General features: G+C 45.0%; 1 protein-coding gene across 1 annotated transcript in view; it reads right to left on the minus strand.

The window, feature by feature from the left end:
• Positions 1-6,166: 6,166 nt before the first annotated feature.
• Positions 6,167-12,956, minus strand: part of VAT1L (vesicle amine transport 1 like) — a 154,682-nt gene continuing 147,892 nt past the window's right edge. Inside the window, exons 8-9 of the mRNA XM_007182601.3 lie at positions 10,656-10,739; positions 6,167-8,732 (exon numbers count right to left, since the gene is read on the minus strand). Of these exons, the coding sequence (XP_007182663.1) occupies positions 8,634-8,732; positions 10,656-10,739 (183 nt within the window). The 3' untranslated portion in view covers positions 6,167-8,633. The remainder of the gene's footprint in view (positions 8,733-10,655; positions 10,740-12,956) is intronic.

Raw genomic sequence — 12,956 nt, forward strand, 5'->3', positions numbered from 1 at the left:
TAATATTATTTACCTTACTAGAGATAGATAGATAGATAGATAGACAGAGATAGAGATCCTGAGAATGGGAGCTTTTGATATACTCTTAATTCATCTAGTTAATAATTAAACACTCAGTGTCGATTTGATGGTGCATTGACTTCCTGCCTTGTTTATTGATTAATCTCGAAGGATCATTGGGATATTCCGACTTCTGCCCCCAAAGACAATAGACAAACCAGCTCTTACCATCAGCAGTCAACCTGAACCTGAGCCTGGGCTCAGTAAATAGGTATCTGTGCTTGTTTTTGCAAAGGATGAAGAGATCAACTTTACTGCAATTGTGTGTTGGTCTTTCCCCTGCTTCACAGCACAGTCCTTTAACTCATCAGGTTTGCTGGGCCCCGTCCTGCTGGCCTTGGATAGAAGGCTCCAGAGTCAGGAAAACAGCAATAATCCCTTCTCACTCCCTGGGTAGGCTTTTGAAAAGCTAAGAAGGGCTGGCCCCAGAAGTCATTTTAATTGATGTTAGCTTAGCTTTTGAATAATTTTTTCCAACTTGTTAAGTGATATTGTGCATTTTCAGTGACTTGGGCATTAGAGAGAGCTTAGCTTGATGTCTGGGCCCAAATTCTGGAAACTCAGTTGCTAGGTGTAGTTTGGGGCACTTTATTTAACTTCTCTGGCTTCATTTATATATATATATATATATATATATATATATATATATATATATATATATATTCTTTTTGTTTTTGTTTGTTTGTTTTTTTGGCTGCGCTGTGTGGTTGTGGGGTCTTACTTCCCTGACCAGGGATTGAACCCAGGCCCTTGGCAGTAAAAACGCCAAGTCTTAATCACTTGACCAACAGGGAAATCCCTGGCTTCGTTTTTCATCAGTAAAGTAAGGATAGTATCACTTACTTTATAGGGTTGTTATGAGTCTTTGACAAGTTAATACATGCAGAATGCTGTCTTCATTTGGGTTCCCCTGAAGTAGCCCCCCAGATGAGGACTTGGGTGCAGGTAGTTTATTTGGAAGGTGATCTCAAGAAGCAGGAGTGGGGGTTGTAGGGAGAATGAGGTAAGGAGGGAAGAAAAGCCAGTGGACTTGCTAATGAATAAGTCACCACTGTGGGCACCTTGGGCTTGACCCCACTGAGGGGACCCTTCAGATACTGTGTGGAACATGGACAGGGAATCCGGGCATTTATCCACCGTCTCCCGTCCTCCACGGCTGAGGCTGCCTGCGGGGTGTTACTGCCCCGCCCCCAGTCCCCGCCACAGTAGTTCTGGGTTACCTTGGCACACTTGTGCCCTGTGGTACTGGAGGCGGCAAGCAGTCAGCTTGCCAGGAGCAGTCTACAGCTGCCGTGGACTCTGGTGTCAGGTGAACCAAGACGAAGTGTGGGGAGGTGTCAGTGGTGACTCCCACAGTGTCCAGAAAATAAAACTAAAAACAAAAGAAAAAGAAACAAACAAACCAAACCAGACAAACAAAAAAACCAGTGTCCAGTGCACAATAAGTACTCAGTACACTGTATCTACAGTGGACACAGTTTTAACTGTGCAGCATACTGTCCTGTGGGGATCTACCTCTGTGTCACCTGATGGGGTTCAGGTAGGGATATCAATCAGGTTGCCTGCACCTACCATGACCAGTCACAGGGGTGGGCACGTGACCCAGGCTGGCCAATCAGAATAGCCATCCCTCTGCTTCAATGATTGGTTGATGGATGCGCATGTGACCCAAGCTGGCTAATCAGAGCCTTCCTGAGAGTACCTTGATTCACACCAGAGCTAACGGAGAGGAAGGTCTTTGTCCTCGGGAGGGGGTGATGAGGAGAGAGGAGAGGAGAGGAGGGAACACCTCGCCAGGAAGATGTTAGGTTGGAACTGCTAGCCCCTATCTTCCCCAGCTTCTGGGAAGAAACCTTTCTATTATACGGAGCCCTGGGTTCTAGACAGAACTTTACTTTGCGGCTGAGTGAATATGAGCAGGCTACCTAACCTCTCTGGAATTTAATGTCCTTAATCTGTAAGCAGGGATGATACCTACTTTTCAGGGTATTGTTTCGATTCAGGAAGAGTATGTGTAAAATGCCTGGCAAATAGCAAATCCTCAGTAAATGTTAGTTTTGTTGTCATGCTTTGCCTTGACTCGATTTCACTCTATGGAAATCTCCAAGCTCTAAGCTGGGACAGGTTTTTGAAAATGATTCCAAGGTTTTTGAGCATGAGTGTTTGTGAGTATGCCCCATGGGTCGTTGTCCTATGTTGGTTTTGACTCCCAGCTCCAGAAGGTAGTGATTTACTTTCTGGGGGCCTCCCATGGACATGTCCCCATTTCTCCAGAAAAAGCCTGCCTCACCAGTCCCTCATTGTTTCACTCCTGGAAGGGAGAGGTGTTCTTTTTCTCCCACTCATGCCAGTTTAGTGGCCACTTGACCAGATAGACTACGGATGGGCTTTGGGGGACTAGCTAAAGAACCGTGATTCCAACATGCCCCCTGCATCTGATCTGCCTCCCAAAACTGGACCAAGTAAAATAATGATGTTCATTTGGGGGAGATTTCCCATGGTCTCCTCTTACTTGAGCACATTCTCCAGTAATCCCTGGATTAATCCCTTTGCTTTTAGTACAAAATCCAGAACCTTTGAAGGGGTATTAGTAGATTTCTATAATCCAGTCTTATTTATCTTTTGTCTCTTCTCTTGATGCACGCAGCAGCTAAATGGACCATTCCATGAACCTACCCTGCACTTTCCCTCTAATGGGCCTAAAGATAGTTTCTTCTCCCAGACCACATTCTTCCCCTGCTCCTGATGGACATTGTTCATCAAATACAGCACTGTTTACCACTCAACCCACACCAGCTCTCAGTACCAAGGCAGGCTCTGCAGATGAATTGCCGTTTGCATGCAAGATAAAACTTAATGTTTTTACATCCTTCAGTGGTAAACTCCTGAATGGCTGGAAGAGACTATGTATTTATTTCTAAAACACTAAAACTATTGTGTTGAGAACACACTAGGTATTTGATTAGTGTTTGATGTGAATGAAAAACCGTGTTTTGAAAGCATCTGCCATCTGAATTCTAGACTGGAACTTGTGGTTCATGGTTTCAATCTGGTTACACACTTTCACATTTGATTTTCATAATGATTCTAGGACATAGACAATATGATCCTCCCCATTTCAGTATGGGAAAGCTCAAATGCCAAGCAATTTGCCCAAATTTGATTCCCAGTTTGCCAGACTCCAGAGTTTGTGCTCTCAGTCTCTGCACACATGGGTGCATATGCCCGTGGTGTGTTGGGGTTTCACTCACCCCTGTCTGAGTCGCTCCCGTGTTTGGGTGTTTGGGAACCAATTTGAATAACCCATAGGGCATGTTTCCCAGCATCTTTGCTTGGCTGGTAATGGGAACTCTGCTCATTCTGCTCAAGGCAGAGAATGCAAAAACATTTATGTCTTAGACAGTTTAGGCTGCTCTAACAAAGTATCATAGACTGGGTGGCTTATAAACCTCAAAACGTTATTTTCCAGTCTGGAGGCAGGAATTCTGAGATCAGAGTGCCAGCGCGGTCAAGTTCTTGAGAGAGCCTCTTCTGGGTGGCAGACTGCCAATATCCTTTTATCCACACAGGAGAGAGAGAGAGAGAAGCAAGCTGTCTCTCATGACCTTATAAGCGCACTAATCCCATTCATGAGGGTGCCACCCTCATGACTTCACCTAATCCTGATTACCTCCCAAAGGCCCACCTTCTAATGCCTTCATGTGGGGGAGGGGGAGGGTTTCAGCCTATGAATTTTGGAGGAACACATTTAGTCCATAACAACTTATTTCTTTTCCCACAAGCAAACCTGGAACTGAAATATTGAGGTCTGTATATTATCTGTTTTGTTTTGTTTTGTTTTTTAAAAGGAAGCTACTAAGTATTTCCTAAGCATCCCATTTTCCCAGCCCTGGCAAACAGGAGTAAGGAAAGGAAGCTAATGTTTATCGTGCTCACTAGGTACCAGGCACTATGCTGTGTGCTTTCATTCTCATGAACAACACCCACTCAGCTTAAAAGACTGCACTCAGGCATTTCCTCCTCCATGAACACTTTCCTGGACATCATCTTCCATCACAGAGTTGGCCCATCCCTACTTTGCACCCCACTCTGCCCCCTAACATTGCCTCTTTGAATCCTTGTTACATATCTTGGTTTCCATTTCTGCCCTTCCTCTAGACCTGCTGTACAAGATAGAAGAGCATCAGGGAATCAACATGCTTGTTAGGAGTCACTTTCATCCAATGATGCTTGGAACTTAATGGAGAAATACACCTTCCTCACCAAGTGGGACAGCTCCATGGTCTCCCACAGTGGTCACCTACTCACCAACACATGCTGAAGTGGCTTCTTCCCTTCCTGTTTTACGTTCCCTGTCCCCAGTCCGTGCTTCTTGGGATCACCTCCCAGTACTGCTGACTTTCAAATCCTTGTTTCAGTGTCTGATTCTGGAGGACCCAAACCGGGGCAAAGGAATCAAGGAACTTGACATCTATCTCTGCACCCCCTTTAGGCTCATCTTATATCCCTCCTCCCACTGAACCCTACATTTACTCTTTGTAATCACCTGCCACACCCACAAGCTTTCATGTCACACCATTGCACATCCTTGTTCCCCCCCATGGAAATCCAAGATTATTCATTTGGCATTCAAAGACCTCCATGCCCAGTTGGGACTTCCCATCATGCCTTTGTCCAGCTCCACTCCACTTCCACGTGAGTGTATTTCACCTACTGTTCTACTCTCCTTTCTTCCTATACGCCCTTCAGTGTTCCCACCTCCTTGCTTTCACACAATGTTTCCTTCTGCCCCAAATGGCTTTTGAAAGGTTTCCCTCCATTTCTGCTCTAACTTCACCCACATGGCTGAAAAGAATTTTGTTCCCAACTGCAAGACCTCTTCCCCACTCTCAGAGTTATAAGGGAAGATGTGGATTTTAGTTTAGATTCCAGTTTTTCTTGCTGGACTGTGTTTACATGTGACAGCACACCACCACTGGCTATGTGAGGCCATGAGCCTTATACGGAGTACATGAGCATTAAATGAGAACATAATGAGAAAATCCTTTGCACAGTGATCTTGTAAGAATTTCACTGACAGGGTGACTAACCATTCTACCTTGTAAATTCAGGTTTATGTATGTGGTGTTTTATTGACATGGGACCTAGCTCTAATTTTTTTGGCTTCCTGCTGAGAAATATAGTAAATACAGCCAAGCCTCCCTAATCATGAATTCCTCCTTCATGAAATCTTTGCCCTTGGAGATTCACTTTTGTGCATCTCTTTGATAACCTTGAGGATGTTGGATCATGAAAATGAAAATGGTTGAGGTGTGTGAGTTTTGAAATCAGCACTTCACTGAACACTTGGATCGAGGGCCAGACAAAAAAATGCTTCTTGATGTGCATATTATTTGCTACAAAGCAAAACAAATGGATAAACATATCCTTGAAATCAGAGGAAAGAGAATCCCTGAACAGTTTCTAGTGAGAAGGGATGGTAATTGAAATGCATTGTATTTTACCCTTATTTAAGCCAAGAAGCATGGTGGGGCGGTTAAGAGCGTGGATTCTACCTTGGCTCCAGATCCTGGCTCCATCACTTCCTAGCTGTGTGGTCTTAGTGCAGAACCTCAGTCTTCAGTTTTGTCACCTATAAGATGGGCGTAATGGTAAACCCCACCTCTCAGGGCTGTTGGGAGGGTAAGAGAGTATACATATATATATATATATATATATATATATATATATATATATATATATACACACACACACATATATATAATATATATATACTCATATATATCTTTTAATAGCATATAGTAGGTATCATAAATACTATTATAATTGTTATTCTTGTTATCATTACTATTATTACATGATGCCTTTAATAGTTCTTTTATTTAGTGGTGTCTTATTTTCTTGCTTGAGGGAAGCTGAATGTATTTTTAAAGGCTTATTTCATCTTGACTCCTGTTTTCTGTATATAGCCTTTAGTTTCTCATCTGAAGATTCTTCTATGACATGTTTTTTATATTTTCTTCTTCATTCACCCATGCCTTGTGTTTTAATAGTGGGGCCGTTTTTGCAACAACTATGTATGTGGAGTAACACATGCCAGGCGAGGTTATGCTATGCTGAATACTTTATTTATATTTTTTTATGTAAACATAATTTGCTTTGTAGGCACAATATAACAGAAGCTCTAAAGCCACAAATACGTTAGACAATGTTTCAGTTCCCTCCGATCAAACATAAATTACTGAGAAGCCTTCACAGTTCCTTTAAGGCAACCTGAGACGTTCTGTACACTTCCTTCAGAAAAACAGTCAAGTGACAGCAAAGAAGATGCTTCGAACGAGAGTGTGTTAAACAGTTGATTTTGATACTTTAATTTTTTTCCCTATTCTTCATGGCATAAATTGGTCTTATTGGTCAAACACTAGTTTTCTCTTCTCATTCTGTATCCCAAGGAGACAAAAGGGTTTTATTTAACTAACCAGCATAATTTGTGATTATTGTCTAAACCTTATAGTTGAAAACACAGATCTGGGGAAGAATATCTTTTCATGCTAATCCTCTGGACATAACAAAGGCCATTTGGATTCTGAATGGAGAGTTCCGTCTCCCCTGGCAAATAAGAGGCCTGATATGGCCAGTGGGTCTCTGCTCCCCCAGCCCTAAAAAATACCATCTCTGGCCAGCTCACCAGGAATGTCAGTTGGGTAACGGTTCCTCTTAAGACCTCACTGAGGGCTTTGTTATGGGAAAAACATGACCAGTAGTACTGCATTTAGCAGACATGTTGGGGGGATACAACCTCTACGTTGTCTTTCTAAATGACCCGGAGAAGAGAAGTTGATGTCGGTGCATCTTCTGAGATGCTCTCATCCCTTTGCTCATCAGATGGCACCGCCCTTTCTCATCTTCATAGCTTACGTGTACATTCACAGTGAGGAGACACTTCCTTCAGGTAAATATTTGGCATAAATAAGTCATCGTCACAAGCTTAGGATAGGAAAAAAAGGACATGATTAATGAGGTGACATTTGTTACAAATGGACTTAGGGAATGAAACAGGTAGTTGCTGAAATGCATTCATTGCCATCACTCGGGGGAAGTGTGGGGTGTACCCTAAGGCTCGTTGATGGAGAGGTCGGGCAATGCAGGAGCCCTCGGAAGTCTTCCGGAACGCAAGTGAGTTGGGGTGCTAACCCTGTGGGCTCCTTGTGTCTCCGGTTTGGTCTGTGAGCGATGGAGTCCGCCCTCTGGGCCAACAGGACTGGGAGGAGGTGGGGAGGAGCACCCCCTCCCCGCCCCGTGGAGATACTGAGTCTCTTGTCCTCCCTCCAGAGGAACTGTTCACCTCAAGCCGCGTCAAGTGGGGTGGGGCGGGGGGTGGGCTTCTTAGGAGTCTGGGAGCTGGAAAATTAATCAAGGGTGTGCAATCAAGTAATTTGGTACCGGGTTTCCAAAAAGCAGGGCCTTGCAAAGAGTCTGCACCATAATTTTATATTTCAGAGGAGAGGAACACATATTTGGCATCAGGTACTAAACATCGACTTTTGTATCGCTAGAGTTTGTGACACGTTGGAACACGCTTTGGCAAGAAGAAAGATACTCATTGATTCTTTCCCCCCAAATATGGTCTACAAAGGAGATCTTTCTTGGGGGATCCAAGGTAAAGGCTGTTATTCAGTACCAGGAAATGAAAAGAGCAAAATCGGTAATGCCAATGGCAAGTGTGCAAACATAGGTGAGTCTCAGTAATGACTTTGAAATAGTCCCACCTGGTGAGTTTTCTTAAAATTAAATACATATGGCGGGGGGAGGATTTTGCTCGTGAGATGCGGTTTCAGAGGAGGGATCTCTGTGGCTGGTCCTCATACTGTGGCTGTTGACCCATCTTCTATCCTGAAAAATCCACATCTGTTTCCCTATGTGTATGGTTAAGAACCGGTGAAGGAATCAAGCATCAGAGGGTGAGGGGAGGTTGGTTTAACCTTTTGACTGTGAAACACCTGAATGAATGTAAGGAGGTTGCCTCTTCAATGGGAAGTAGGAAAGGGCAACTTGGAGAGATCCTAAACTTACAGGCTTGTGAAAACATCTCCTGGCCTACCCTCTTTCTGCCAGCCAAATTGGCAAGTGGTCTTGTCGGAAGCATGGGCGGCTGGCAGCAAAAAGTGTCATTGGCCTGAAGAATCCTAGGACAGTGCTCTGTGATATAACACCTTTCAATCCAAACTTGTCTTTGCCCATGTCTGGTCTCTTAAGCAATGGACCTGTGGGCTTGTATCAATTTGCAAGGCTGTTCTAGAACTGTCGAGAAGGACCCAAAGATGGATGGTTTTGAAACAGGGCAGTGGGGAGAGTGTAACACACGGATGGGGGAAGGACGTAATACTGCATGGAATGGGATTGGCACTTAATTTCAAAAACAACAGTGATCAACAGCTTTTTAGCTCAGCTGACAGCAGACAAACACAACACACACTGGACTACAGCATTTGTTCACTGGGGCACAGAAGGGTTTTCTCAGCCGGCTCCTCTTCTCCAGAACATCCCTCACGTCCTCCTGCCTGGGTCCCGGGCTACTGGATGAACGGCATCCTCTCCTTGTTCTCACCGTCACCCTCGTGGTCCTCCTCCTCTTCGCCCGCCTCGCTGGTCTCTGTGCTGTCATTGGCCATCTGTAATTCAACAGAGGACTTTTGAGAGGGTTCTGCAGTCTGTCTCCTGCCTTCTTCGAGCATCTGATGAAGGCCCTTGGGAAAGATTTCTCTGAGGGCTAGGGTCACCTGATTCCTCAGGAAGGCAGTGTGGTACCAGGTGACTCGTGTTGGGTGCCCTAAGAGGCAGACTCCGAGAAAGGATGTGACTGCAAGTATTTGGAATTGGGGAGATGATTCCAGGGCTTGGGAGATGATCCCAGGAAGCACAGTGGGTCAGAGTGAGGAAAGGAGACAGAAAAGGCAAGGAAGCTGGCACGGGATATGTTAATACTTAGGTCCTGCCATGGGCAACTGGGCTCGGTCCTGTTGGGGACCACTGGGGGGCAGTGGGGGACACATGAGCAGGGGAGAAGCCAGGGAGTCTGATTTTGTGCATAACCCAAGCCTCTGCCATGGCCAGAGGAGGCTGTCGGGCAGAGAGGGGCAGCGGCCAGCAGGAGGACAGCGCCGGCATGCAGGGCAATCATGAGTGCCAGGGGCATGGGTGGGCATTGACGCCATCCACTGCACCCACCGGCCAGGGTTCAAATCCTGATGCTGTCACTTCCTACGAGCCAGAAGAACACTGTTAACAAATGTGGGTTTATCCACTTTGTTGTCTATATTCCCCCGTGGGAACGTCCTTTCTGTGAAGATGTGGACTCTTTCTGGTCCTGTCCATCCATCCATCCATCCATCCATCCATCCATCTACCATCTATCTACCTACCCACCTACCTTCTTGTCTTCGCTAGTACCTGGCACACTTGTCACACCTCTCTGAGCCTCCATTTCCTCCATCGTTAGGACGAGGATAAACCCACCTGCCTTATAAAGTTGTCATGGGAGCCAAGTGAAACAAAGGAAAATGATGTATTTGAAGCATCTGGCAAATTGCTGAGCACATGACAGATGCTCAGAAACATCCTAGTCCTGTCCATCTACAGCCCCCTTCGTGAACGGTGCCTCAGATTTCTTTTCTTGTTCCTAGACCCTGAGCTAGGTAATTTCCCTTGAATCCCCTGAACCTCTGCCCTCCCCACTTATTCTTACAAGCAGGAATCATCTCCTGAATCTCAGCGCCACCCCCCCCGCCACCCGTACCACATGGCTGGTCTGGAGCTGGACTTCCCTCTCGGCCACAGCACATGCAGTGCCGTCCCTCCACCCTCCTGCCTACTCAATGCCTGCTTTTCCTTTCGTGCTCAGCCCGCTTCCTCAAGGAAGCCTTCCCAGACTTCCCTAACGGGAACAGACCCCTTACTGCAAGCCCTTCTTTGTGGCCCGGATCCATAGCTGCAGTGTCCCATTTCTATGTAGGGCTTGTTGACCGATGTCCACCTGCCCCACCTCTGGATCTGTGCAGTCTGGTGGCAGTCTGTGTGTCGACCGCCACACTGCAGAGCCCCTCAAGGGACCCTTGCAAGAGTGTCTGGGATGTGAGTGTGACATGCTTTACTCCTGGTGGGGTCCCTGCGTGTAAGGGTATTGTCCTGGTAAGAGAAAACAAAAGCCATGGGACCATCAGGAGGCATTTTGGAGGCAGTTGGCATCATTCTGTTGGGTATCTGAATGTGAATTTATTAAATTTTACCAGGAATTCTTCCCACTTGTGCAGCCAAGAGTGAGCAGGTGTAATAGACACGGGTGTGGTCTTGTCCTCTCCTGACTGCCCTCAGATTGCTCTTGAAACGTTTTCACCAAAGCGTTTTCCTTTCTTTATTAGCGTTCATCCCATTTGTGACTAATCCCTCACTTGCACATTCGTTTCATTTCCTCTGGTCTCCCCGCGCCAGCCCCTGCCCAGCAGAGGGCTTCCTGTACTTCCCTCCATCCCACCTGTGCCTGCACCGGATAAACCTTCTGGTGTTGAACTGAACGGATCCCTCTGCTTTTGACTCACCAGTGGAGTCGGGGTCTTTTCTACATCCAGAATTAACTTGCCGATGTTCCCTCGGTCGTGGATCCGCTGCATGGCCTCCTTCACCTGAGAGACAGGGAGAGAAAGCGCCAGTTAGATGAGATGTCGCTCAGGTGACAAGAGGGCCTGGAAAAGCCAAACCACCCGCTGTCCACCAGAGGGCGCTGCGGTTCAAGTTTAGCAGCTAAACTAGCAATGGTTTCCAAAAACGCGTGCAGATAAATTCTGGTTGTCACTCACACTCTCTGCTCTTATTGCAAGCGACTCGGTTTCCTGAGTCTGAAAAGTGAGAGTGATAGCTCCGGAAATAAAAAGATGAACATTTCTTAAAAAAAAAAAAAAAAAAAGGCTGGGGGAGGAGGGTCCTATAGAACTCCAAGAGTTACATGCTGCCGAGGGGCCAGGAACATTAGCGAGAGTAGATTTTGACCAAATAAATTATTTTTCAAGGGTCATTTGTGCCCTGCTTACCTAAATGTTATATAACTCTGATTCGTAGTTTGGCTAAAATGACCCATCACCGAGGCTGAACTACATTCAGGAAAATTCCCATGGTTCCTGGTTATTGAGTGGAAATTTTGTTTCCACCTAAGCAGAGGTTTCCCCAGAACTAGTATTCTCCCCAGTGAAGAGGACCTTCTGTTTCTTTTCAAGTGATGGGAGCTTGTCAGACAAATATCAATACATAGACGCCTCCTGGGACCCTCTGAAAAAAGCAGGTGTGTGATGTAATCCGATGGAGCCTTTGAGCATTTCATTGTGTTGTTGTATGGAAAATGAACTCTAGGGGGTGCTGTGAGGATAAAATAAAATAAGGAAAGGGCAACAGAATGCCAGGGCTTGGCGTGGGTAAGTCCTCCACATCTCTTAGTGAAATCTAAATGGAAATGCAACATCTCTTGATTTTAAAAAAAGCGATAGATCTAGTTGAAATATTTTTCCTTAAGTCTCAGATTTTTAAGTATTTTTGTTCATGCATTCATTCAGTGCACAAATATTCACTACATGTTGCTTATAGGCTAGATGCTATGGTTTATTTTAGGCATATCTTTTATTGATAGCATATGTTTTCATTTAGTTGTTTTTTTTTTATATAAATATATTTATTTACTTATGGCTGCATTGGGTCTTTGTTGCTGTGCGTGGGCTTTCTCTAGTTGCGGCGACCAGGGGCTACTCTTCATTGCGGTGCGCGGGCTTCTCACTGTGGTGGCTTCTCTTGTTGCGGAGCATGGGCTCTAGGTGTGCAGGCTTCAGTAGTTGTGGCACATGGGCTTAGCTGCTCCGCGGCATGTAGGATCTTCCCGGACCAGGGTTCAAACCCGTGTCCCCTGCATTGGCAGGCGGATTCTTAACCACTGCACCACCAGGGAAGTCCATTTAGTTTTTTTAAACTATATCGGAAAGTATTTTCTTTTAGTTGGCAAGTTTCTCCCATTCAATTATTGCTATGCAGATAGATTTAGTTGTGTCATCTTTTACAGAGTCAGATTGCTTTCTTTAAATTTATTTTTTATTGAAGTACAGTCGAATTATAGCTGCTATGGTTTAAAAAAAATTTTTTTTAAAGTAAGCTAGGGTGTCTACCTTTGAGGAACTCAGTCTGGGTCTGATGGAGCAGTGTTTGCTTACATAAAAACCAAAGCCATTTTCCCATTTGAATAAAAACTTGATGGAGCCATTAAAATGTGCATATTCGAATTGCTTTTCTGGGACTTTATCCTAAAGACACAATTCAAATTATGGGGAAAAAACTTACCACACAAAAGATACTCGATTGCTTTCAATGGCAAAACATTGAAGCAACTTATATGTCACAGAATAAGGGAATGGTTAAGTAAACCATGGCTCTGACATTTATCTACTGAATGGAAATGTTTTGTAGCTGTTAAAGTGCTAATTATAAAGAATGTACAGCAGGATTAAATGTCTTTATAATATTGTTAAATGAGAAAATCGAGGTGCATATTTTTCTTTACATCCCCATAAAAACATGGGCATTGTAAAATAACTAGAAAGGAATTTGGATATATGATAAAACATTATGTAGGGGGAATGGGTACTTTTTTTTTTTTTTTAATTTTTATTTATTTATTTATTTTTGGTTGTGTTGGGTCTTCATTTCTGTGCGAGGGCTTTCTCCAGTTGCGGCAAGCGGGGGCCACTCTTCATCGCGGTGCGCGGGCCTCTCACTATCGCGGCCTCTCTTGTTGTGGAGCACAGGCTCCAGACGCGCAGGCTCAGTAGTTGTGGCTCACGGGCCCAGTTGCTCCGCGGCATGTG

This window comes from Balaenoptera acutorostrata, chromosome 19 (assembly GCF_949987535.1).
Source record: "Balaenoptera acutorostrata chromosome 19, mBalAcu1.1, whole genome shotgun sequence".
NCBI classification, from domain to species: Eukaryota; Metazoa; Chordata; class Mammalia; order Artiodactyla; family Balaenopteridae; genus Balaenoptera; species Balaenoptera acutorostrata.